Here is a 27,865-nt window from a genome sequence, read left to right on the forward strand (position 1 = left end):
TAATCTTGGTCTCTTCCGGCCGCCGTAAAGGGGTTGGGTTTAGTGTTCTCCCGCCAATTTAAACCTGTGGGATGGAACCTAAAGACTAGAGGCGGTTGTGTGAGTCAGGAAGAGGGGCCAGATATCTGAGTGTTCCTCTTTAGTTTCTTCAATTGCAGGTGAGGACGGGGAGCTGCGCTGTGTAGGGAACTGGGGGTGGGTTCAGGACGAAGTAGCTGCAGCCTCTGCTCAGTTCCTGTTGTTTTCCCCTTGACGCTGGCGGGAGAGAGGTTGGAGTCGGTTTTTGCTGGCGGCGATGTCCAGCGGAGAGCGTTTAAGTATGGAGGCCTAACTGACAAGTGTTTCATCTTGCTTATTGTCTCCTATTCGCGAATCTGTTCTGCATTCCGCCGCCAGAGTGATCTCAAAATTATCAAATCAGACCACTCGTTTGCTGAGTTCCCCTTCTACCCCTTGTACTGAGAATAAAATTCAATCTTGAAGTCGAGGTTTTATTGGACTCCACTGCTCTCTCCCTCACTGTCTTCTGCTTTTGCTTTGATCCGGCAGCAGCATCAAACGCTTCCTACCCAGCCTCCGAGTCTTTGCACTCTGTTCCCTCTGCCTACGTCGCGTTCTGCCTAAGTTTTGCGTACTTCTTGTTATTCAGGTCTCAGCTCAGATGTCACCTCCTTCCCTTCCCAAACAAATCCTTCTTCAGCGACGCCTCACCTCATCCATTTAATCACTGTTTCCTTCAAATCATTTAGCACTTTTTGTAATTATTTGTGCAGTTGCTTTTTTGTGGAGGTAGCGTAACAAGATACGTATTAACTATTTTATTTTTGTCAGTTTTTCCCGCAAAAACATAAACTTCATAATGGCAAAGACATTTTGTGCTCTGTTCAAGCTATATTCCCAGTTCCTAGAAAGGTGTCTGGCACATAGTAAATAGGTATTCAATAAACATTTGTTGAATAAGTAAATATGGCAGTTATGGGCGGTTTCTCTATTTCACAGATGTGGGAAATTGAGACCCATAAAGGTATTCATTCCAACCTGTCCCTCCTTCTTCATCTCCTCACTCCCACCCAAACACCAGCCACTGAAACTTCTCTATTCTCCAAACATGTTTTGTTTCTGTTCCCTTGCTTATGCTCTTAGGAAGAACTCTTTAAACATTTATAAAACTATGATCTTCAATTCTCAGCCCAAGTGTTACCTGCTTCCACCAATAACAAATTAGCTAACACCTAAAATTGAATGTTTGCCATCAACCAAGCATTATTCTGTGAACATTTAAAACTCAAAACATTGGGAGGCTGAAGCAGAAGGATTGCTTGAGCCCGGGAGATCAAGGCCAGCCAGGGTAAAATAGTGAGACCCTCGTCTCTCAAAAAACCGGAAGTGAAAAATAGAAAACTCCTTCAGGTGGGTACAACTAAATTAGTCCCTTGGTATTGGTATCCATGGGAGATTGGTTCCAGGACCTCCCACAGATACCAAAACCCTAGGATGCTTAAGTCCCTGTCATTAAATGGCATAGTATTTGCATGTAGCCTAGGAACATCTGCCTGTATACTTTAAATCATCTCTTGATTTCTTATCTTGCGTAACAGTGTAAATGTGCTATGCCTGTAGGTGGAATCTAGTGATGTGGAACACATGGATATTGACGGCAAACTGTATATATATATTTTTTTTCCAAGACGGAGTTTCACTCTTGTTGCCCAAGCTGGAGTGCACTGGCACGATCTCGACTTACTGCAACCTCCGCCTCCCGGGTTCAAGCAATTCTACAGCCTCAGCCTCCTGAGTAGCTGGGATTACAGGCGCACACCACCACGCCCGGCTAATTTTTTGTGTTTTTAGTGGAGAGGGGGTTTCGTCATGTTGGCCAGGCTGGTCTCAAACTCCTGACCTCAGATAATCCACCTGCCTAAGCCTCCCAAAGTTCTGGGATTACAGGTGTGAGCCACCGCGCCGGCCTGGCCTGTATATTCCTATTTTATAAATTAGAGAATTGAGGAACAGAAAGATTAAGCGATCACCCAAGGACAGCTGCCTAGTCATTGTGAAAGAGCACCAAGTCAGAAATTGTTTCTTCCTTGTGCTATACCTTTTATAGATATTGAAACATACTTCTAGTAGCACTTATGAAACCAATTGTAATTATTTGATTATCATTCCCTACCAGTCTTGATCCAAGGATTGTTTTTCTCCTTAGTGTTCTTTTCCCACCCAGACTCCAGGTAATATGGTTTATGTAAACCTTTGCTTTTTGAGATGGGTAAACCTCATAAGGTTTCAAGCTTAGTCTTTGGTCCAGAAACCTAATTCATTTTTTTCTTCTCCCCTTATCATTTTTATTTGTTGTATAATAATACTATGATAGCATCAATGGACTTTTTCTGAACTTCATCTGGAATCTTATCATCCTATGATATCCCTGACAATCTGGCATCTGAACCTACACTGTTTGCTGCTATTAAAGGTTTATTTCTAAAGAAAGGTTTATTTCTAATGAAAACTTGGTATAATTAAAGGTTTATTTCTAATGAAAACTTGGTATAATTCCAAACTAGACACACAAAGTAATGGAAGCTCTAAGATACATTGGTAAGATCAGAATTGTTGGTTTGTGTGCATAAACCAATATGTTGTTCTCTGGTAACCATCATAGCTCTAGTTCCATTTATGTTATTGGCCCGAAGTTTTTAGTGGCCACAGCAATAACAAGAAGACAAAGATGTCTGTATATGTTAATGTTAGACTTTTGTTTTTGTTTTGTAAGCTTTCTCATTTCCCAAGGAACCGGGTTCTATGCAACAAGATAATATGGTGTCTAATTTTATGTTGTTCAGGAAAGACAGTGGTTCCTGACTCAGGAAGACAGTCTCAGAAACATGTGGAATGATATTGAGCTGCTAACAAATGATGATACCGGAAGTGGGTACCTGAGTGTCGGTTCAAGAAAAGAACATGGAACTGCTTTATATCAAGTAGATTTGCTAGTGAAGATCTCTTCTGAAAAGGTAGTGATTATTACATTGACTGTTTCATTCACAGAATTTTTACTGAGTGCTTAGTAGGGCTAGTGGCCCACAGTAAATATTTTGTGAATGAATATAGCACTTCCTCAGGGAATCAAGATTCAATCTCAGATTGCTAGAAATTCACATCTGAATACCCTCTGCATCAAATCAGGATCAGTATTTTCACAACTGAAGGATTCTTAGTTCCTCTTGATATTTCATGCATACACAAATATGTGTAAGTTGATACAAAGAATATCTTTTTTTTTTTTTTTTTTTTTTAAGACAGATTCTTACTCTGTCACCCAGGCTGGAGTGCAGTGGTGTGATCACGGCTCACTGCAATCTCTGACTCCCAAATTCAAGTGATTCTCGTGCCTCAGCCTCCCAAGTAGCTGAGATTACAGTTGTGTGCCACCATGCTCAGCTAATTTTTTGTATTTTTGTAAAGATGGGGTTTCTCCATGTTGGCCAGGCTGGTCTTGAACTCCTGGCCTCAAGAAATCCACCCACCTCAGCCTCCCAAAGTGCTGGGATTACAGGTGTGAGCCACCACGCCTGGCATACAAAGAATATCTGCCACTGACTTAGGAAATAAAATGTTACCAATAGAGTTGAAGGCTCTGAGGGTCCATCCCTGAATCTGTGTTCCTCCTGTTCCCTACCAGAGTCAAGCACCCTGCTGAGTATGAGGTTTATCCGTGCATTTCTTTCTACATTTTAACTTTCTTCTGTCAGTAATTGCACCATTCTTGCTTCATGCCTGAAACCTTATTCTTTGCATTCTATAGAAGGTACTATTAGCTGGGTGTGGTGGCATGCACATGTAGTCCCAGCTACTTGGGAGGCTGGTATTTAATTCTTTTTTTTTAATAAAAAAAAATTTTTTCACTCAAATGGAATCTGACAGATAAGGCAGGGCATCCACTGGGGACGTTATTCCTAAAGGGAATTAAATGTATGCTTTTGACTTTTTTTTTTAAACTGGCTGATGGGATTTAAAAAAGAAATCATTCTTTATGCAGCTTTAAGTTGGTGTCTGTGGAACTGTGCTGCTTTTTCTTTTTCTTTTTTTTTTTTTTTTGAGGCAGAGTCTCATACTGTTGCCTAGGCTGGAGTGCAGTGGTGCTATCTCGGCTCGGCTCACTGCAACCTCTGCCTCCTGGGTTCAAAAAATTCTCCTGTCTCCATTTCCCAAGTAGCTGGGATTACAGGTGTGTGCCACCATGCTACTAAAAATTTTTGTATTTTTAGTAGAGATGGGGTTGCCCAGGCTGGTCTTGAACTCCTGGCCTCAAGTGATCCACCTGCCTTGGCCTCCCAAAGCGCTGGGATTAAAGGCATGAGTCACTGTGCCTGATTTGTACCGCTTTAAATGTACCATGAATCATGTTAAAGGCAGTATAATCCAACAATAAGATAATTAGTATAAGATAAACATTAATTATGAGTAGTACAAATCTCATTGTATTTTTTGTCATTAAATTATTTATTAGAGGCAAAAATTTCAAGTGCAGCATAATTTCTTTTTTTTTAATTTTTTGAATCCTTCGAGACATCTGAAAGCACAGTTTCTATAATGAGGAAATGACGTCTATTTTTTAGTATTTTTGTTTGTTTGAGATGGAGTCTTGCTCTGTCGCCCAGGCTGGAGTACAGTGGCGTGATCTCGGCTCACTGCAAGCTCTGCCTCCCAGGTTCACGCCATTCTCCTGCCTCAGCCTCTCAAGTAGCGGGGACTACAGGCGCCCGCCACTACGCCCAGCTAATTTTTTGTATTTTTAGTAGAGACGGGGTTTCACCATGTTAGCCAGGATGGTCTCGATCTCCTGACCTCGTGATCCGCCCGGCTCGGCCTCCCAAAGTGCTGGGATTACAGGCTTGAGCCACCGCGCCCGGCCATTTGTTTGTTTTTTTTTTTTAAGAGAGACTCTCACTCTGTAGCCCAGGCTGGAGTACAGTGATGTGATATTGACTCATTACAACCTCCCACTCCTGGATTCAAGTGATTCTCCTGCCTCAGCCTCTGGAGTAGCTGGGATTATAGGCGCCTGCCACCACACCTGGCTAATTTTTCTTTTCTTTTTTTTTTTTGAGACGGACTCTTGCTCTGTCACCAGGCTGGAGTGCAGTGGCGTGATCTCAGCTCATTGCAACCTCCGCCTCCTGGGTTCAAGCGATTCTTCTGCCTCACCCTCCCGAGTAGCTGGGAATACAGACACGAGCCACCACACCCAGCTAATTTTTGTGTTTTTAGTAGAGATGAGGCTTCACCATGTTGAGCAGGATGGTCTCGATCTCTTGACCTTGTGATCCACCCACCTCGGCCTCCCAAAGTTCTGGGATTACAGGTGTGAATCACTGTGCCCAGGCTTTATTTTTTAATATTATCAGGAGCCTTAAAATGTGGAAGTGGCTCAGGCCTTTCTTGACCTCAAGGTTGCTGTTGAAAAATAATAGTGCATGTGTATAGAATCTTGGATTCTGGTAGGAACTAAAATTCTATCTATTATTAGCACGTGGCATACACTTACCAACATGTTTTGAACATCTATGTTCTGAGCCCAATATTAGGAACTTGGACATAAGATGGCATCTTATTCATTCCTTTTAGGATCTTACCTTAAAGTTAGGCACACAGGACACAAACAATAAAAGATGCTTAGCTGTGCAAGTCAGTATATGCTAAATGCCAAATGAACAGTACAGACAGTAAATGAGCAGGAATTCAGTGGCTGGAGAGCTCATTGTGGGTTGGGCAGTTTAAGGAGCATTTCCTTAAGAAACTATGTGTGAGCCCGGTGTGGTGGCATGTCCTGTAGTCCCAGCTACTCAGGCTGAGGCAGGAGAATGGCGTGAGCCCAGGAGTTTGAGGCCAGCCTGGGCAACATAGGGAGACAACATCTCTAAAAAAAATAAAAATTAAAATAAACTACACTTGCTTTGGGCCTTAAGAAGGAGAACAGTCTAGAGAGAAGAGTCTAGAGAGAACAGTGTGGACAGATCCCTAGAAGATATAGTGCCGTTCCTTTTCTTTTTTTTTTTTTTTTTGAGGCAGAGTCTTGCTCTGTTGCCCAGGCTGGAGTGCAGTGGTGTGATCTTGGCTCACTGCAACCTCTGCCTCTCGGGTTCAAGTGATTCTCGTGCCTCAGCCTCCCCAGTAGCTGGGATTACATGCGTCCGCCACCACGCCCGGCTAATTTTAGTGCCATTCCTTGTTGGCAGTGCCTTCATGTAACCTTTTACTAGTTGAAGAAGCAAGTAAAAAGATAAGAAGGAGGCTGGGCGCAGTGCCTCACACTTGTATTCCCAGCACTTTGGGTGGTTGGGATGGAAGGATCGTTTGAGTCCAGGAGTTCTAGACCAGCCTGGCCAACACAGTGAAAACCCCGTCTCTATAAAAGAAAAAGAAAATTAGGCAGGTGTGGTGGTGTGCATGTGTAGTCCCAGCTACTTGGGTTGGGGAGGCACGAAGATCCCTTGAGCCCAGGTGTTTAAGGCTGCAGTGAGTTATGATGGCATCACTGCATTCCAACCTGAGTGACAGAGGGAGACCCTGTCTCAAAATAAAGAAAAAAATAAGGTAGAAGAGGGATCAGAATGTTGGGGAATTTTCAAGGATTATACCTGGAGAAGATGACTTTTGAAATAGTCATAAAATGAGGTGATTAGCTATATTTTGTCAGGGAAGAATAGGACTGGTTAACATTTATTGAGCATATACTATGTGCAGGGCTCTCTCATAAGCCCTTTACATGAATTCGTTTAATCTTCATTCACGTGAACTTTGTAGGTATTATTATTGTTACTCTTTTACATGGAGTTAGTTGACGCATTTGCCTAAGATCACTTAGCTAGTAAGGGACTGAGCTTCCTCAACCACTAATCTGTCCCAGTGCTTCAAGACAGCTATGTGTGGGAGGCTCTCGGCAACAGAAACTGAATACTGGAGACTGTGATTTGGCTTGTCTACTGTTTTTAAAAATGTTGGCTTAGCTGCCAATATTTAAAAATCAGAACATTTCACATAAAGATCCAGCTTCTGTTGATGAATTGGGAGGTGTGGCCATGCGAGTGCTGCATCCCCACCAGGCTTCCCACTGGCTGGTGTGAAGTAGACTCTATTCTTTCATGTCTGTGGGGGCATGGACCCTCCAGTTCACAGTTCACCACCGTTCCCCTGCCTAGCGTATCCACGACACTAAGACTTTATGCCAATCTTGATTAATTCATTATGTTAATACCTGGCTCCTGCAGCATAAAGTCAATCCTGAGGAAACGAGGACTTGAACATGAGAATCCTTTGCCCTTCCTGCTCATCCTGAACTTAGGATCCTGGATGGATTCAAGATATACCATACAAAGAAAAACTCGATGATTAATTAGATAGACGGGCTAAAGAAAAAAAGCCTGTCAAGTTTTAAAGTGGGATATTTGGGAATTTGATGATACTGTTGATAAGTATTGTTAAACACATATAAAAATGTTTGAATTTTCATCATGCTTTTCTCTCCCACAGGCCTCATTAAATCCAAAGATACAGGCATGCAGCTTAAATGATGGGTTTATTATTGTAGCCGACCAGTCAGTGATATTGCTTGACAGTATTTGTAGATCACTTCAATTGCATCTTGTCTTTGGTAAGTATAATGTAATGAATGAAGTAAGATAAATTGGAAGTCAAATATATCTGCTGCCAATTTCTGCTGGATTGCCTCCTCTTTACTCCATTATTTCTAAGATTTCAAATTAGACCAATTTCAAGTAATTAAGCTTGAGTGCTTAGTGCCTTATTTGCGTTGGGCACTAGAGTCAAAGGACACTGAGATCCCTTCTCTCAATACATCTGAGGGGAAATACACATGTAAAGCAACAACTTAGTTTACTTGCTTGTATTAGAATACTATGGAAAACACGAGCTCATTTGTGTTCAAATTCCTGAATCTTGTACAGAATTTTGGTATCATTAATGGGTATTTGCATATTTTTAGAATTAATAGCTCTCTAAAAATCCTTTAACATACTTATGAATTAATTCTTCATCGAGCTACAAGGCTTCAAGTACATGCAAATGTGGATTTGAGAGTGAATTAAAGCTGGGCGCGGTGGCTCATGCCTGCAATCCCAGCACTTTGGGAGGCTGAGGCCACCAGATCACTTGCGGTCAGGAGTTCAAGACCAGCCTGGCCAACATGGTGAAACCCCATTTCTACTAAAAATACAAAAATCACACCTGTAATCCTTGTACTTTGGAAGGCCCAGGTGGGTGGATTGCCTGAGCTCAGGGGTTTGAGACCAGCCTGGGCAACACGGTGAAATCCTGTTTTCTCTACTAATATACAAAAATTAGCTGACCGTGCTGGTGTGCGCCTATAGTTCCAGCTACTCGGGAAGCTGAGGTAGGAGAATTGCTTGAACCTGGGAGGTGGAGGTTGCAGTGAACCAAGATCACTCCACTACACTCCAGCCTGGGTGACAGAGCAAAACTCTGTCTCCAAAAACAACAACAACAGCAACAACAACAAAAATTAGCTGGGCATGGTGGCATACACCTGTAATCCCAGCTACTCAGGAGTCTGAGGTAGGAGAATCGCTTGATCCCAGGAGGCAGAGGTTGCAGTGAGCCAAGATTATGCCACTGTACTCTAGCTTGAGTGACAGAGTGACAGTCTTGTCTCAAAAACAAAAAAAAGAGTGAATTAAGGGGTAAGTCAGTGATTGTACTGAGCTTAGGCAAGAATATTATGAAAGTTTTTTTTTTTTTTGAGATGGAGTCTCTCTTGCTCTGTCGCCCAGGCTGTAGTGCAGTGGCACAATCTTGGCTCACTGCAAGCTCTGCCTCCCGGGTTCACACCATTCTCCTGCCTCAGCCTCCTGAATAGCTGGGACTACAGGCGCCCACCACCATGCCTGGGCAATTTTTTGTATTTTTTTTTTTTAGTAGAGACAGCATTTCACCATGTTAGCCAGGATGGTCTCGATCTCCTGACCTTGTGATCTGCCTGCCTCGGCCTCCCAAAGTGCTGGGATTATAGGCATGAGCCACCACACCCGACCCCGAAAGTTTTTTCTTTCTTGAGTAGAAATTTTTTTTTTTTTTTTTTTGAGATGTAGTCTCGCACTGTCGCCTAGGCAGGAGTGTGGTGGCATGATGTCAGCTCACTGCAACCTCCGCCTCCAGGGTCCAAGCAATTCTCCTGCCTCAGCCTCCCAAGTATCTGGGACTACAGGCGCCCATCACCACGCCCTGCTAATTTTTTTTTGTATTTTTAGAAGAAACAGGGTTTCACTATGTTGGCCAGGCTGGTCTCAACCTCATGATCTGCCCGCCTCGGCCTCCTGAAGTGTTGGGATTACAGACGTGAGCCACCGTGCCTGGCCTTTTTTTTTTTTTTTTCCCTGAGACAGTCTCGCTCTGTGGCCCAGGCTGGAGTGCAGTGGTGCTCTCTCAGCTCACTGCAACCTCCACCTCCCAGGTTCAAGAGATTCTTCTGCCTCAGCCTCCCAAGTAGCTGGGAATACAGGCGCCTGCCACCATGCCTGGTAATTTTTGTATTTTTAGTAGGGTCAGGTTTCACCATGTTGGCCAGGCTGCTCCCAAATTCCTGACCTCAAATGATCCGCCCACCTTGGCCTCTCCCAAAGTGCTGGGATTACAGGCTTGAGCCACTGCACCCGGCCATTATATAGAAATTTTAAGAGAAAGATAGTTGTTGAAACTTTTACATAAGAACTTAGACAACTGAAAAGGAAACAGAATACATACATTTTGGAACATATCTTGATTGCAACATGGAGGCAAGAAACTTGTGTTTTATGGAACCTTGACATATTGACCCTGATTGGTCCACAAGATTCACAGTTTCTTCTATGAAGTGGTGGGATGAGTAACGATGATCCATTTGTGAAAAGACATTGTGGCGGAATAACTTGAGTTCATAAGCCAGTTACATACTGTTGTTTTTGTCTTGTCCCTTCCCTCTTTGCTTTGTTTTCTGTTACCTTGGCCTTCTTGCTTTTGCATGAATACAACAGGCACTTCCCACTCCATGATCTTTCCTTGAGCTGTGCCCACCATCTGAATGCTCGGAATGCTCTTCATCTTAGTCATTTGGCTAACTTCCTCACCTCTTTCATGTCTCCTGTGAGCTTTCTAATTAACACTGCAAAATGCACCATTCTTCTGAGCTCTCTTACCTGGCTCTACATTTTTTTTCCCAGAACATCTATCACCTTCTTACATGTCTCACAGTTTGTTTATTATGCTAATTGTTTATCAGCTATTTTTTTTTTTTTGAGACGGAGTCTGGCTCTGTTGCCTAGGCTGGAGTGCAGTGGCGTGATTTCGGCTCACTGCAGCCCCCACCTCCTGGGTTCAAGCCGTTCTCCTGTCTCAGCCTCCTGAGTAGCCTGGATTATAGGCACATGCCACCATGTCCGGCTAATTTTATATTTTTAGTAGAGACGGAGTTTCACCATGTTGGCCAGGCTGGTCTCGAACTCCTGACCTCAAGTGATCCGCCTGCTTCAGCCTCCCAAAGTGCTGGGATTACAGGTGTGAGCCACCACGCCTGGTCGTTTATCAGCTATTTCTGTCTTAGAATATGAGCTCTGTGACGGTGGTAATCTTTTGTTACTGTTCTCAGATATATGTAAAAGGCATAGAAAAAAGTTTACTATATAGTAAGTGCTCAGTAAATATTTCTTGACCAGCTGCATGCAGTGGCTCACATCTGTAACCTCAGCACTTTGGGAGGCAGAGATGGACAATCGCTTGAGCTCAGGAGTTTGAGACCAGTCTGGGTAACATGGCAAAACCTCATCTGTACAAAAAATACCAAAAATTAGCTGGCCATAGTGGTGTGTACCTGTGGTCCCAGCTACCTGGGAGGCTGAGGTGGGAGAATTGCCTGACTGAGCCCAGGAAGTCTAGGGTGCAGTGAACTGGGGTGGTACCACTGCACTCCAGCCTGGGTAGCAGAGCGAGACGCTGTCTCAAAAACAAAACAAAACAAAAAATATTTGTTGACTGAATAAAAGTCAACAACATTCTTTTTTACTTTCATCACGTTTTGCAGTATTTAGAAGTAACTTAAGTAATCGTTGGCTTTTTAATGAGAAAAATTTGTATTTTTTTTGTATTGAAAATAAAGATTTTCGAAGGAAGCTTGTAACTTTGATTTGAAATTTTCAGATACTGAAGTGGATGTAGTTGGCCTTTGTCAAGAAGGAAAGTTTCTTTTGGTTGGCGAGAGAAGTGGCAACCTACATCTTATTCATGTAACATCAAAACAAACACTACTCACTAATGTAAGATCTTGTTGTATTTTAATTTTCATTATTTAAATTCTAAATAATCTCTTAGACAACTAAAACTCTAGCAAACTATTACTTAACATGTTTTAAATTAAAGCAATGTTTTTTTGAACAATTAAGCTTTGAAGGTGTTACCACAGCTTGGATCCTGAGTTCTTGGCTCTCCTGTAAATAGAAATTAACACCAGGTCAAACAGAAATTTTCCCAGGGAATGTTTAGTAGGCTTGTGGCTCAAGGAATCTCAAGGGAGCAGTCTCGAAGGTATTTAGTACACTTGTCCAAAATAGTTTTCCATTTTAAAAGTAAGATGTTTAGAATATAGGCAGAATTATTGCTAATGATAATTGATAACTCTAGAGTTTAAAGAATAAAATCCTTGATTGTATTTTTCTGTGTTTAATTTTATTATTTGAAATTAATTTGCATTTAGGCATTTGTTCAGAAAGCTAACGATGAAAATCGGCGGACTTACCAGAATCTTGTCATTGAGAAGGATGGTTCAAATGAAGGTAAGTTTTCCTGAATTTTTTTTTGAATGACTTTTTTTTTTTTTTTTTTAATGGAGTCTCCCTTTGTCGCCCAGGCTGGAGTGCAGTGGCGCAATCTCAGGTCACTGGAACCACCAGCTCCCAGGTTCTGGCGTCTCCTGCCTCAGCCTCCTGAGTAGCTGGGATTACAGGTGTGTGCCACCACGCCCGGCTAATTTTTGTATTTTTAATAGAGATGGAGTTTTACCATGTTGGCCAGGCTGGTCTCAAGCTCCTGACCTCAAGTGAGTGATCCACCTGCCTCGGCCTCCCAAAGTGCTGGGATTACCAGGCGTGAGCCACTGCGCCCAGCCTGAATGACTTCTGACTAATATCCAATCAAAAATTCAAATTTGTGGTTAATAAATTATATAAAATCATTATTATGCTACCTACATTTTTTCTGCTTTTTTTTGTTGAGACGAAGTGTCCCTCTTGTCCCCCAGGCTGGAGTGCAATGGCACGACCTTGGCTCACTGAAACCTCTGCCTCCTGAGTTCAAACGATTCTCCTGCCTCAGCCTCCCGAGTAGCTGGGATTACAGGCACCTGCCACCACGCCTGGCTAATTTTTTGTTTTTAGTAGAGATGGGGTTTCACCATGTTGGCTAGGCTGGTCTCGAACTCCTGACCTCAGGTGATCCGCCCGCCTCAGGTGATCCGCCTGTGAGCCACTGTGCCTGGCCTTTTCTGTATTTTTTATACATTTTTTTCTATCAATGCAATTAATATTGTAAGAAACAATTTTTAAATTTTTGAAAAAAATTTTTAAAGCTCTTTTTAGATGTTTAAATATATACTTTTCCTAAATATAATATTCTGAACTTATTTTTACAGTTTTGAGATTTCTATAGGTTACCAAGGAGACATTATATTCTTTTAAAATGTGTTTCTGGGCTTCAGTATATTATTATATTTTTACTTCAACAAATGTTAACTGGGCCTTAGTTTATTTTGATATATCTGAGATTTTTTTTTCTGGCACATGAAGTTTGTTGTTTTAATAAAAGTTTCAAAAGAAGTTAACAATGTTTTTGCAAATAACCTACTAGTTCTTTGTAAATAAGTTTTATCTGTAACATTACTATAATATTTGATCATTAGAATTTAAATGAGCAGGCTGTGTGTGGTGGCTCACATCTGTAATCCTAGCACTTTAGGAGGCTGAGGTGGGAGCATTGCTTCAGTCTAGGAGCTCGAAACCAGCCTGGATAATATAGAGAGACCGCCACCTCTACAAAAAATAAAAAATTAGCCAGATGTGTTGGTGTGTGTCTGTAGTCCCACTTTCTCAGGAGGCTGCTTGGGAGGATCTCTTGGGCCTGCAGTGAGCTGCGATCGCTGCACTGCAGTGTCTGGCCTGCGAGTGCAGGCCATTGCACTCCAGCCTGGGAGATAGATTGAGACCCTGTCTCAAAAACAAAAAACAAAAAAAAACCCTTCAAATTGACATATTTTTAAGGTAGTTCTAGATACTGTTTGTTTGTGCTTGCCTGCCTTCTTTCCTTCCTTCTTTCCTTCCTTCCTTCCTTCCTTCCTTCCTCTGTCTCTCCCTCTCTTTTTTTTTTTTTTTTTTTTTTTTCTGAGATGGAGTCTCACTCTGTCACCCAGGCTGGAGAGCAATGACACAATTTCGGCTCACTGCAACCTCCACCACCTGGGTTCAAGCAATTCTCCTGCCTCAGCCTCCTGAATAGCTGGGACTACAGGCACGCACCACCACAACCAGCTAATTTTTATATTTTTAGTAGAGACAGGGTTTCACCATGTTGGTCAGGCTGGTCTCGAGCTCCTGACCTCGTGATCCACCTGCCTTGGCCTCCCAAAGTGTTGGCATTACAGGCGTGAGCCACTGCGCCCCGCCTCTTTCTGTCTTCCTCTCTTTCTTCAAAAGCCACGTTCAAACAGACACTGGTTTAAATTTTATATCCATGTGCCTTTTAAAGTAACTGATTCCCGGCCGTGAGCAGTGGCTCAGGCCTGTAATCCCAGCACTTTGGGAGGCTGAGGCAAGCAGATCATGAGGTCAAGAGATCAAGACCATCCTGGCCAACATGGTGAAACCCTGTCTCTACTAAAAATACAAAAATTAGCTGGGCATGGTGGTGCACGCCTGTAGTCCCAACTACTCGGGAGGCTGAGGCAGGAGAATCGCACCCTAGAGGCGGAGGTTGCAGGGAGCCGAGATCGCGCTGCTGCACTCCATCCTAGCGACAGAATGAGACTCCGTCCCAAAAAAAAGAAACTGATTCTGATTTTATTTCAATAGGTACCTATTATATGCTACTTCTTACATACAGTGGATTTTTTTGTATTACAAACCTTCAGCTTTTAAAAATTCAACAAGGTAAGTAATACATTATATTTTTATTATTGATTTGCAGCAATATTTACTAGTTTTATTAATTTAATAGTAAAATTTTAAGTACTCTCTTTAAGCTTATTTTATCTTAATTGTATTTAGTTATAATTGGGTATACTTTTAAGTATTCAGAATACAGTTATTCTCCTCTGTTAGAGCTGGAACAGTATCTGAATAAATGTAATTTTGATATGGTCTTCAAGGAGCTTAGTTTGGGGAGATAAGCTTCAACAGTTTAGTTGGGGAGACAAGACATATGCTAGCACAATAGTAAATGCTTTTTAATGTGGTGGATGAACCTGGAAATGGAAATGACTATGTAGTGTTAATAGTGCAGAACAGGGCTGGCGTGGTGGCTCATGCCTGTAATCCTGGCACTTTGGGAGGCCAAGGCGGGCAGATCACCTGAGGCTGGGAGTGCAAGACCAGCCTGACCAACATGAAGAAACCCTGTCTCTACTAAAAATACAAAATTAGCCAGGCAGGGTGGCAGGCGCCTGCAATCCCAGCTAGTCGGGAAGCTGAGGCAGGAGAATAATTTGAACCCAGGAGGCAGAGGTGCGGTGAGCCGAGATCACGCTGTTGCACTCCAGCCTGGGCAGCAAGAGCGAAACTCTGTCTCAAAAAAATATATATATAGTGCAGAACAATAATGTAAAATATGTTTTAAGCTAGTAGTCTGGACCATTTATCTCTCTAAGCCAAGTGAAATTATTTGAGGAATGGATTTGGAACAGGTATTTAACATTTTATTTTATTTTATTATTTTTATTTATTTATTTATTTTTGAGATGGAGTCTTGCTCTGTCGCCCAGGCTGGAGTACAGTGGTACGATATCGGCTCACTGCAACCTCTGCTTCCCAGGTTCAAGTGATTCTTATTCCTCAGTCTCCCAAGTAACTGGAATTACAGGTGCGCACCACCACACCTGGCTAATTTTTGTATTTTTACTAGAGGCGGGGTTTCACCATGTTGGCCAGGCTGGTCTCGAACTCCTCACGTCAAGTGATTTGCCCGTCTCGGCCTCCCAAAGTGCTGGGATTGTAGGCATGAGCCACTGTGCCCGGCCTAAGTGATATTTTTAAAATACTGACTTGCCAGGCCTGTGCTATGTCTTGGGTATATGACAAAATTGAAGATTTGTTTTCCATAGCTTCATGATGGAGCTAGAAAAGTAAGAGCTATTCCAAACAGTGAGAAGCACAGGAGAGTTGGAGTAGGGAGAAGATCCCCTTAGTAGGAAGAGAGGTGGTAAGGGTAGGTATGGAGAGGTACTGGCTGGTGCCCTGAATCTAACATGTCACAGTTAGCGTATTTTGGTCAGGGGCAAAACTTGATTCTCACCAGTGTTCTTTGAACTAGATTGTATTTAATTTCACCTTGACACAAAACAGGTGACTTGTATTATTTTATAGATTAATACTATACATTTAGCCTGCTTTCTTTTTTAATGCAGCAATTGAGAATGTAGACTTCACTACAGCAAAAAAGGTAAGAAAATAAATCCATATTGTCCTCTTAAAAAAATTACATTTAATATAAATGTAGTAGAATGTTTCTGTATATAATTGGTCTACTTCTTGATATTTTAGAAATTATTATGATATATTTTAATAACATTTCTATTTAAAAATACATTTATGCCCGTAATCCCAGCACTTTGGGAGGCCGAGGGGGCGGATCACCTGAGGTCCGGAGTTTGAGACCAGCCTGACCAACTGGAGAAACCCCATCTCTACTAAAAAATACAAAATTAGCCGGGGGGTGGTGGCGCATGCCTGTACTCCCAGCTACTCAGGAGGCTGAGGCAGGGAATTACTTGAACTCGGGAGGCAAAGGTTGTGGTGAGCCGAGATTGCGCCATTGCACCCTAGCCTGGGCAACAAGAGCAAAACTCTGTCTCCAAAAAAAAAAAAAAATTTATAACTGATTGATATCAACTGATTTTAGTGATTTTATGGAGCGTAAATATGTATTATATATATGACGTTGTTGTTTTTAATTTTGCAGTTACAAGGACAAATCAAGTCCAGTTTTATTTCTACTGAAAATTATCATACTCTTGGTTGTCTCAGTCTTGTGGCTGGAGATTTAGCAAGTGAAGTTCCTGTGATAATTGGGGTAATTGTTTTTATAAAGTTTTGTTTTTTGTTGCCTAAAGCATTTTCTCAGAAAAATGTTTTTGTTTTGGTTAAATTGCAAAATAATTTGTAACATATAACCGAAACAAGGAAATTATAAAATTCAGGTAATTAAAAATAACTCAATAAATAAATTTCTGTTTTGGAAAAAATATTGCATCTTTACTTTCCCTAGTCTTTACCTGAAGTACAGCATTTTTTTCAATTATGAGAGCAGACAAAAACGATAGAAAACAAAACCAAAAAATTCCATTGTTACAGTACCTGTGACTTTGTCACTAATGGAAAAACAGCACATTATTGCGGCTGTCTTGAAATAAATATTTACACACCACTACTTCAAAATTATGGTCATCATAGTTTTTCTAATAGGAAGTGTAATTACTACTGGTGACATACTCACAGGGACTGCTGATTCTACTGCTTTTTGTTTTTTGGGGTTTTTGTGGCCTACATTCATAAGTGAAAGAAATTCTGTTTCAGATGGAGATTAGTGAAAATAAAGATGTAAATTTTTTGCCCATCCAGCTTCACAGATCGGTTGAATCTTGAAATAATTCAATTTAAGAACGTTAGTGTTAGAGAATGGTCCTAAAGAGTAAAGTGTCTTTGATGTAATGCCTGCCTCCTAAGTGATTCTACGTTATTCTTAGTCTTGGCTAGCTAGGCTACTTGCAAGTTTTGTTATTAGTGAAATGGGAACGTGGACAAGGATGCATGTAGAAAAGCACAATTCATTCACAACCATTGGCATGTATACATTGCCGTATAATGTCTTATATCTCATGTTACATGTAAAAAGTAACATTTCATTATTGGTATGTCACTTCCAGTAACCCTGATCATAATTTCTTTGAATTTTGGGGGAAAATACCTAATGTTATATTCAAAGAATAGGCAGAAACTCAGTATAATTACAACGTTTACAACATTTTTACTTGCCAAATTTATATATTAAGAAGTAGTCAGCTGCGTGTCATGGCATGCTCCTATGGTCCCAGCTACTTGGGAAGCTGAGGCAGAAGAATTGCGTGAGCCCAGGAGTATCAGGCTGCGGTAGCTCTGATCACACCTGTGATCACGCCACTTCACTGCAGCCTGGCAACACAGTGAGATCCTGTCTTTAAAAAGAGAAGAAACAAAAAAGAGAGAAAAGAAGCAGTCATATTTCCACATTGAGCATATCTAATTTAACATTTCACCAGGGTTTCAAAGAATTTAAAATTAATATTTATAAATTTTTTTTCCAAATATCTGTGGTATTTTAATGAAAATACTTATCAAAGACTATATTTTAATCATAATCCTGGAAGAGGTCTTAAAAGTTCACTGCATGTCTTTAGTGCTAGTTGCCTAAATACGCTCATTAAATATTTATGTGAAGGCTGGCATGGTGGCTCATGCCTGTAATCCCAACACTTTGAGAGGCTGAGGTGGGAGGATTGCTTGCGCCCAGGAGGTTGAGACCAGTCTCAGCAACATAGGGAGACCCTGTCTCTACAACAAATAGTAAATTAGCCGGGTGTGGTGATGCTCACCTGTAGTCCCAGCTACTGGGGAGGCTGAGGTGGGAGGATCGCTTGAGCCCAGGAGTTTGAGGCTGCAGTGAGCCATGATCACTGCCCTCCAGCCTGGGCAATGGAGTGAGACCCTGTCTCAAATTGAAAAAAAAAAAAAAATTGTAATAACCATGAATTCCAATAGTACACTGTTTTTTTCATTCTCTTCAGAAACCAAGAGAGGAACTGGAAGATGAAACCTAGTTAAGTTAGAATATGTAAATATATTTTAAAATTAGTAACCTATAAAACTTACATGTTTCTACTTTGAGGAAGGCTCAGGTCTAAGAATGAAATTTGCATTTGAAGTACTGTGTTCATTTTTCCAGGGAACCGGTAATTGTGCATTCTCAAAATGGGAACCAGATTCTTCCAAGAAAGGAATGACAGTTAAGAACCTTATTGATGCAGAGATTATTAAAGGTAAAATAAGTTAATGAAACTACTTTAGACAATTATTAGTGAGTTTTAATTTTTATGTCAGTGTACTTAGACTGACATATGGGTCATTTTACCCTACCACTCTTTGAAACAAGCCAGAATAGCTTGATGGTTGTTCACATACAGAACAGTTCTTGACATGTTACAGTTGTTACTCTTCATTTTGGGAGGTTTTACATTTTAGTAATCACCTAACAGAAATAGAGGCAGGAATAAAGGAAAATGGGACCTAGTAATTATGTAGTTCTGCCTTTCTGTGAATATGTTAGTTTTTTATTTAGATATATGAAATATTGAAATAAAATCCTGAGACATCTTATTTTCTCTTTTGTAGGTGCAAAGAAGTTCCAGCTGATAGACAATCTACTTTTTGTTCTTGATACTGATGTATGTTTCTTGTTTCTCCTTCAATGTTTTTACTTGATATGTTTTACAACAAAAATGTCAGACTTACAAAGGCAAGGGTTTTAGCTAGGGTGGATAACTATCTTGTGTACTGTGCTTTTTTTCAGTATATGTACCAAAAAGTTGATCCTGAAATGTAAATTTTTTTTTTTTTTTTTGAGATAGAGTTTCGCTCTTGTTGCCCAGGCTGGAGTGCAATGGTGCGATCTCGGCTCACTGCAACCTCCACCTCCCGGGTTCAAGCGATTCTCCTGCCTCAGCCTCCCAAGTAGCTGGGATTACAGGCGCCCACCACCACGCCCGGCTAATTTTTTGTATTTTTAGTAGAGACGGGGTTTCACCGTGTTGGCCAGGCTGGTCTCGAACTCCTGACCCCAGGTGATCCACCCACCTTGGCCTCCCAAAGTGCTGGGATTACAGGTGTGAGCCACTGCGCCTGGCCTGAAATGTAAATTTTTAATCATTAAGAAGACATGGGCCGGGCGCGGTGGCTCACGCCTGTAATCCCAGCACTTTGGGAGGCCGAGGCGGGTGGATCACGAGGTCAGGAGATCGAGACCATCCTGGCTAACACGGTGAAACCCCGTCTCTACTAAAAATACTAAAAATTAGCCGGGCGTGGTGGCGGGCGCCTGTAGTCCCAGCTACTCGGGAGGCTGAGGCAGGAGAATGGCGTGAACCCGGGAGGCGGAGCTTGCAGTGAGCCGAGATCGCGCCACTGCACTCCAGCCTGGGCGACAGAGCGAGACTCCGTCTCAAAAAAAAAAAAAAAAAAGAAGACATGTAGGCTAGGCGTGGTGGCTAGCCTACTAAAAATACAAAAAATACAAAAATACAAAAAATTAGCTGGGCGTGGTGGTGGGCGCCTGTAATCCCAGCTACTCGGGAATCTGAGGCAGGAGAATCGCTTGAACCTGGGAGGTGGAGGTTGCAGTGAGCCGAGATCGCACCATTGCACTCCAGCCTGGGCGACAAGAGCAAAACTCTGTCTCAAAAAAAAAAAGACATGTAAATGAAATGTCTCTATTGCAGAACGTGCTGAGTTTATGGGATATTTACACTCTAACTGCTGTATGGAACTGGCCCTCTCTTCACGTAGAAGAGTTTCTTCTTACTACAGAAGCAGACGCTCCTTCATCAGTCACGTGGTATGTTATGACTATGGCTAGTAGTCATTTCACTTCTGTTAGTACCAGGTATCTTGTCTGGTTTTGTTCAGGTCATTTATTATGTTTTACATTCTAAACAACACTGTGAAACAGTCTGACAGAGTAAAGACCGTTTGCAAAATTCACTGGGAACAGTTAGGCAATATGAACTTCCAAGTCATTTTGTTAGAAACTGTCAGTCTGGGCATAAACGTGCAGAAATGGAATACAGTGTCTATTACATTTTATTTTTTATGGAAGAGTGTTACTTTAATTTAGTTTATATCTTGTAATTGGCAAAGCCTACTTTTTTAATCAATAGATAATATTGTATGTTTTTATTGTGTAAAAGTTTACTTGAATTATTTAAAGCTTCTTTTCTCTTTTAGGCAAGGAATTACAAATCTCAAATTAATAGCTCTGACAGCTTCAGCTAATAAGAAGGTATTGGAAAATTTTATTTTGTGCTTGCCTATATTATGTGTTAGAAAAAGCATTAGTGAATACAAAAGTAGATGTTAAATAGTACAGCATATTAGCTCTTAGTTCACACAGAAACTTGACAATCAGAAATAAACCTGCAGAACTCTTTTTAAAGTAAAAAGCTATAAATCTTGACTCCATATTTTAAATGGAGCACTTCAGGAACCAAAAATGCCCATAGGAAAGTGTTTATTTTATTTTATTATTATTTTTTTTTGAGATGGGATCTTACCCTGTCCCCTGGGCTGTAGTGCTATGGCACAATCTTGGCTCACTGCAACTCCCCACCCCCTGGGTTCAAACGATTCTCCTGCCTCAGCCTCCCAAGTAGCTGGGATTACAGGTGCCTGCCACCACACCCAGCTAATTTTTGTACTTTTAGTAGAGACGGGGTTTCACCATTTTGGCCAGGCCGGTCTCTATCTCCTGACCTGGTGATTTGCCTGCCTCTCGGCCTCCCGTAGTGCTGGGATTACAGGTGTGAGCCACTGCGCCCGGCCCAGGAAAGTGTTTATTAGAGTGACTCTTACGTAGTTCTGGCACTGAGGAATTACATTTCACCTTAAATACAAACTGTAGAATGGACTTCAGGTATATGTATGGATTTTCATTCAACAGAGTTGGAATATGGGGTAGAACATCATTTCATATGTAACATTTAAATCATATAGTAACAAGCTGGGTGCGTTGGCTCACACCTGTAATCCTAGCACTTTGGGAGGCCAAGGCAGGTGGATCACCTGAGGTCAGGAGTTTGAGACAGTCTGGACAACATGGTGAAACCCAGTCTCTACTAAAAATACAAAAATTAGCCGGGCGTGGTGGCGTGCACCTGTAATCCCAGTTACTCGAGAAGCTGAGACAGGAGAATAGCTGGAACCTGGGAGGCAGAGGTTGCGGTAAGCTGAGAGTGCACCAGTGTACTCCAGCCTGGGCAACAAAAGCGAAACTCCATCTCAAAAAAAGTAAAATAAAATAAGTCATACGGTAACAGACTTACTTATAAATGCTTATTTTTTGCATTTAGCTTTGTACTGTGTGTTTTATTTATTTATTTATTTAGAGACAGTCTCACTCTTTCACCCAGACAGGAGTGTGTGTAGTGGTGCAATCTCGACTCATCACAACCTCTTCCTCCCAGGTTCAAGCAATTCTGCCTCAGCCTCCCAAGTAGCTGAGATTACAGATGTGCACCACTATGTTCCAGCTAATTATTTTGGTATTTTTAGTAGACACGGGGTTTCACCATGTTGGCTAGGCTAGTCTCCAACTCCTGACCTCAAGTGATCTGCCCGCCTCGGCCTCCCAAAGTGCTCCCATGTGTTTTTGGTTTTTTGTTTTTTATTTATTTTTATTTTTTGAGACAGTGTCGCTCTGTTGCCCAGGCTGGAGTGCAGTGGCGCAATCTCGGCTCACTGCAACCTCCGTCTCCTGGGTTCCAGAGATTCTTCTGCCTCAGCCTCCCCAGTAGCTGTGATTATCCCAGTAGCTGTGATTACAGATGCACACCGCCACACCAGGCTAATTTTTTGTATTTTAGTAGACGGGGTTTCACTGTGTTGCCCAGGCTGGTCTCGAACTCCTGAGCTCAGGCAATCCGCCTGCCTCAGCCTCCCAAAGTGCTGGGATTATAGGCATGAGCCACCACGCCCAGCTGCTCCCATGTGTTTTAATCTGCTCTTAATTGTGAAGTGCTGTTTTGTACTTGCATGTTTAAATTGATCTGCTAAATTAATTGCTGTGCTATTTTTCTTAGATGAAAAACCTCATGGTTTATTCATTACCTACAATGGAAATACTATATTCTTTGGAAGTATCTAGTGTTTCTTCTCTGGTCCAAACAGGAATTAGCACAGTAAGTTTATTTGCATTTTAAAGTATTCTTTTAACTACTTTTTTCTTTATCCAGTATCTAATCAGGGATCATTAAAAGCCTTAATAATTAAGCTAAGCATTAGTGGAACCTAGTGGAAACCTGGATAAATTTCAGGTTTATAACTATATTTATTAATAGAGATCCTCAAATATACTTACTTGATAGTCTAAGGTTAGTCATCATATTAAAAAAAAAGTCAAAACATCAGTCATCTGCTTATTCTTCTTTCTTGTGTCTCTACAGGAAGTATAGATGATAAGGGAGATGGAGACTATTGCTGTTACATATTTATGTAACTAATTTACATATTTTTAAAATATTTTACCACATTTGTTTAATTTCTTTTTACACACACACTGTAGTTTTCCACATTTTGGAAATTACTTGTAGACATCATGCTGTCACGCCTAAATCTTCAGCAGGTATCTCCTAAAAATAAGGGCATTCTTCTACAATGCAATTATCATACTCAGAAAATGTAACGTAAATACAGTACTATTTATTATAAACTCTTCTAGATTTAAATTTTACCAATTGGGCCAATTACTTTAAAGCTATTTTTTTTTCTTATGATCTAATCAAGAATCACTCATCAAATTTAGTTCTCTATGTGTTTTTGTTGTTGTTGTTGTCGAGACAGGGTCTTGCTCTGTTGCCCAAGTTGTAGTACAGTCGCTCAATCATAGCTCACTACAGCCTCCAACTCCTGGGCTCAAGTGGTCCTCCTGCTTCAGCCTCCTGAGTAGCTGGGACTACAGGTGTGCACCACCAGGCCTGGCTAATTTTTACATTTTTTGTAGAGAGGGGGTCTCACTATGTTTCCTGGGCTAGACTCAAGCTCCTGAGCTCAAGTGAGCTTCCTGGCTCACCTCCCCAAATTGTTAGGATTACATGTGTGAGCCATTGCATCTGGTCCATTTTTTGTCTTTTAAGACATTGACAGTTTTGAAGAGTCGCCACCCTGTGGTTTTGTAGACTGTTTCTCTATTTGGATGTGATTGTTTCATCATGATTAGATTCATGTTAAGCTTTTTTGGCACAAATACTGCACAGGTAATATTGTTTTCTAACCACATCACGTTAAGAGGCTCATGGTATCCATTTGTCCTGTTATGGGTGATTTTAAATGTGATCATTTGGTTAAGGCAGTTCTGTCAGATTTCCCCATTTGTAAAGTGTTTTTCCCTTAATAGAAAGTAACCTGTGTGATACTATTTTGAGTCCATGGGATTTATATTTCCTAGCCATTTTTTCCCAGTGTTTTTTTTTTTCCTTAAATTTTTGTGGGTACATAGTTGGTATTTATGGGATACCCAGTTGTTTTAAAGTCCATTGATGGATAATTCATGCCTGAACCAGTAGTTACTCTAGTAATTATAAAATGCATTGCTCTTATATTGGAATTTTAATCATGTTTTTTTGTTATTGTAGGATACCATATACCTTTTAGAAGGAGTTTGCAAAAATGATCCAAAGTAGGTCATGTTTTATCGTGTTAAGTAATAGCTATGTTAAATTTTACGTATTAATATTAAAAGACAAGCGCATTTATAGTTAAAATTTTTTCTAGATTGTCTGAAGACTCAGTCTCTGTGTTAGTACTCAGATGTCTTACAGAAGCTTTACCAGAAAACAGGTAACTTCTCATTTTTTTTTAAGCTTTATCCTTTAGTGAATAACTTAAATTCCCTGACTAATAAGCATTTAACAAAATTTCTTTTCCAACTTAACAGATTGAGTCGGTTACTTCACAAACACAGATTTGCTGAAGCTGAGAGTTTTGCCATTCAGTTTGGACTAGATGTTGAGGTAATCATTCATGTATTCATTTGTTCACCAAACAAGCATTTCGTCATGGGCTAGAGGCTGAGGGGACAGACATGTAATATATAATTGGAATTTAGTGTGATTAAGGCTGTAATTACGATATGACTGAAGTTGATTAGAGATTCAGAGGAAAGAGTGACCCATAGTTGGGCATAAAGATGTTACTGAGGAGGTCGTTTTCAGGTCAGGTCTTTTTTTTTTCTTTTTTCTTGAGATGGAGTCTTACTCTGTTGCCCAGGCTGGAGTGCAGTGGTACGATCTCAGCTCACTGCAACCTCCGCCTCCTGGGTTCAAGCGATTCTCCTGCCTCAGCCTCCCGAGTAGCTGGGATTACAGGCATGCATCACCATGCCCGGTTAATTTTTGTATTTTTAGTAAAGATGGGGTTTCACCATGTTGGCGAGGCTGGCCTTGAACTCCTAACCTCCTCGTGATCTGCCTGTCTTGTTCTCCCAAAGTGCTGGGATTACAGGTGTGAGCCACTGCACCTGGCCTCAGGTCAGGTCTTGAAGGTGTTCCGGACAGACCAGGGAGGGGAAGGGATTCTGGGTACAAGGTCAGCATGGATAGAATGAGGGGGACTTGTGATGCTTCAGGAACTCCTGCTGATTAGGTGGGACTAGAATGTAGGTTATATGGGCAGCAGAGTAAAAGAAGATGATGATGATGCAGAAGTAGGGGCCTCTGTCACCCAGGCTGGAGTACGGTGGGGCGATCACAGCTTACCGCAGCCTTGACCTCCCAGGCTCAAGTGATCCTCCTGCTTCAGCTTCCCAAGTGGCTGGGACTATAGTTGCATACCACCATGCCCAACTAATTTTTAAATTTTTTGTAGAGACAAGGTTTTCCATGTTGCCCAGGCTGGTCTTGAACTCCTGGGCTTAAGAGATCTGTCTACCTTGGCCTCCCAAAGTTTTGAGATTACAGTCCTAAGCCACCACTTCTGGCCAGGAGTGAGATTTGATTTTGCAGGTGATAGGAACCTGCTGACAGTTTTAAGCAGGAGAGTATCTTGATTAGGTTGTCATTTTAGAAAGACGAAGAATTTGGAGAAGGGTAAATACATTGGAACTAAGTACTTTTCTCTAGGAGACCTGAACCAGGGCAATGAAGTACAGATACAGGTGAGAGAGAAGGCTGATAAGAGAGGAATATAGGCCAGGTGCAGTGGCTCACTCCTTTAATTCCAGCACTTTGGGAGACTGAGACGGGCAGATAACCTGAGGTCAGGAGTTCAAGACCAGCCTGGGCAATATGGTGAAACCTAAAAATACTGTACTAACAATACAAAAATTAGCCAGATGTGGTGGCACATGCCTGTAGTCACACCTACTCGGGAGGCTGAAGCAGGAGAATCACTTGAACCCAGGAGGTGGAGGTTACAGTGAGCCAAGATCACACCACTGCATTCTATCCTGGGCAACACAGCAAGACTCTGTCTCAGGAAAAAAAAAAAAAAAAAGAGGAATATAGTGGGTGGAATCAGCAGGACTTAGTGATCAAATGGAAGGAAGGGCAGGGGACTTGAGGTTGACTTGCTTTACTCTGGCTAAGCATACACATTGGGTGACGATGGCATGACCTGAAATGAGGAATATGTGTGGAAGAGCAGTTTAGGGATAAAAGATGAAAAGTTCTGCTTTATGAAAATTGGATGTGAGCTGAGCACAGTCGTGCATGCTGGTAGTCCTAGCTGCTCGGGAGGCTGAGGGAGGAAGATTCCTTGAGGTCAGGTGTTTGAGGCTATACTGCAATAAGATTGGCCTGTTAATAGCCACTGCACCCCAGCCTGGGCATCATAGTGAGCCTCTCATCTCTAAATTAAAAAAAAAAAAATGGATGTGAGGGGTCTGGTGAAATAGAGATGTCTAGTGGGAAGTTGAGGAGTGGCCTACACTGCTTCTAAGGGTCGGAGACACCAGTGTAATGGCTCAGATGACTCCAGCAAATGCAGAGAGTGAAAAGACATCTGAGGATGTGATGTGGGGGCAATAGCATATGAGGGATGGAGGAGGAAGGGCTGTACACATATTTGGGAAGAAATAAGGGAGAAAAACTGTAAGAATGTATGATTATGGAAGCCAAGGAAGCAGTAAGTTTTAAATGTACTAGGGAGTGATCAGCAGTTTCAACTACTACAGAGAAGATCAAGTATAAAAGCTGAAAGACATCTGGAGGATACAGCAATTAGGTCATGATAATCCTTGAAAAGTCAGTTTTTGGGGAAGTAATAAGAGAGAAAGCCTTACTGTAGTTGGTTAAAGAATTAATATTTACTAAGTGGGTGCTTGCTACTCATGTGCTTGTTTTAAAAAATATAACGGTTTTAAACATACAGAATACTTCCTTAAAAAAAAAAATATATATATATATATATTTGTATTTTTTGTAGAGGAGGGGTTTCACCATGTTGGCCAGGCTGGTCTCGAACTCGTGACTGCAAGTGATCCACCTGCCTTAGCCTCCCAAGGTGCTGGGATTACAGGCATGAGCCACCATGCCTGGCCGAAAAATATATATTTATTTTTATATATATTTTGTAAAGACAGGGTCTTGCTATGTTGCCCAGGCTGGTCTTAAACTCCTGACCTCAAGTGATCCTCCCTTCTCAGCCTCCCAAAGTGCTGGGATTACAGGCATGAGCCACCATACCCAGCAAGAATAATTCTGTGTATTGTTTAGAAATGTATACAAGTTAAGAGACAAAGTAATTAATGGAATTAGTACTAAACACAAGAATAATGTATACTTCTGGTTGGGAGGAAGAGGATGATGTATTTGGAAAGACAACAGTGGGATCTGAAACTATTGGTAACATCTGCTTTATTTTTTAAGCTAAAGGTGATGAGTACATTATTATTATAGTATTTATAATTTACATTATTACTTTTTTGAACATCTGAAAGATTTTAGAAGTAATGTTTAAAAAGAGACAGTGGAGCAAAAAAATCAAACCAAAACAGAAAATCTGTGAAAGAAATGAGGGGAATATTCATGAATTAAACTACTCTTTGTTATCATTTATAGTTTTCAGAACCAGAGAGTCCCTGTCAAAGTTGGTATTGTGTCCATAGGAAACAGAACCTGAAATTTGAGTATTTGTAACTCTAACCTTTAAAGAACTTTTAGTAGACTTAGAAAATTGGTTGTCTTTAAAAACCTGTTTCATGAGCTGGGTGGGCGTGGTGGTGTGTGCCTGTAGTCCCAGCTACTTGAGATGTTGAGGCAAGAGAATTGCTTGAGCCCGGGAGTTCCAGGCTGCAGTGAGCTATGATTACACCGCTGCATTTTAGCCCGAGTGACAGAGCGAGATCTTGTCTCTAAGCAGACAAACAAAATCGACTCTGCAACTTTTGGACTGCATAATTTCAGACACGTTACTTAACCTTTCTTGGGTCTCAGTTTTCTTGTTTGTAAAATGGGGATATTAGTACTTACCCCATAGTGTCATGATGACATGTAAACGTTTACTTCTTAGGTTATGATAATTTAAAAAGACAATTCATATAAATATCTTTCTTCGGTTGATAAATAATCGTATATACTTGGCCGGGTGCAGTGGCCACCTTTGTAATCCCACACTTTGGGAGGCCAAGGTGGGTGGATTACTTGAGGCCAGGAGTTTAAGACCAGCCTGGCCCACATAGCAAAACGCTGTCTGTACTAAAAATACAAATATTAGCTGGGCATGGCAGTGGATGCCTGTTGTCCCAGTTACTCGGGAGGCTGAGGCAGATGAATCGCTTGAATCAGAAGGCGGAGGTT

At 41.3% G+C, this 27,865-nt stretch overlaps 1 protein-coding gene across 3 annotated transcripts in view; it reads left to right on the forward strand.

Moving 5' to 3' along the window:
- Positions 1-7: 7 nt before the first annotated feature.
- Positions 8-27,865, forward strand: part of KNTC1 (kinetochore associated 1) — a 99,450-nt gene continuing 71,592 nt past the window's right edge. For 2 of the 3 annotated variants that reach the window (XM_055358253.2, XM_055358254.2), the window contains exons 1-16: positions 43-158; positions 2,844-3,014; positions 7,534-7,654; positions 11,209-11,324; positions 11,762-11,840; positions 14,127-14,204; positions 15,677-15,711; positions 16,231-16,341; positions 18,250-18,343; positions 18,696-18,748; positions 19,799-19,914; positions 20,304-20,358; positions 22,154-22,252; positions 23,705-23,748; positions 23,844-23,909; positions 24,007-24,082. In XM_055358253.2, the coding sequence (XP_055214228.1) occupies positions 2,886-3,014; positions 7,534-7,654; positions 11,209-11,324; positions 11,762-11,840; positions 14,127-14,204; positions 15,677-15,711; positions 16,231-16,341; positions 18,250-18,343; positions 18,696-18,748; positions 19,799-19,914; positions 20,304-20,358; positions 22,154-22,252; positions 23,705-23,748; positions 23,844-23,909; positions 24,007-24,082 (1,272 nt within the window). In that variant the 5' untranslated portion in view covers positions 43-158; positions 2,844-2,885. Of the gene's footprint in view, positions 159-2,843; positions 3,015-7,533; positions 7,655-11,208; positions 11,325-11,761; positions 11,841-14,126; positions 14,205-15,676; positions 15,712-16,230; positions 16,342-18,249; positions 18,344-18,695; positions 18,749-19,798; positions 19,915-20,303; positions 20,359-22,153; positions 22,253-23,704; positions 23,749-23,843; positions 23,910-24,006; positions 24,083-27,865 lie in introns of all 3 variants that reach the window. The other variant, XM_019038686.4, reaches the window with a different exon arrangement.

Source organism: Gorilla gorilla, chromosome 10 (genome assembly GCF_029281585.2).
Source record: "Gorilla gorilla gorilla isolate KB3781 chromosome 10, NHGRI_mGorGor1-v2.1_pri, whole genome shotgun sequence".
NCBI classification, from domain to species: domain Eukaryota; kingdom Metazoa; phylum Chordata; class Mammalia; order Primates; family Hominidae; genus Gorilla; species Gorilla gorilla.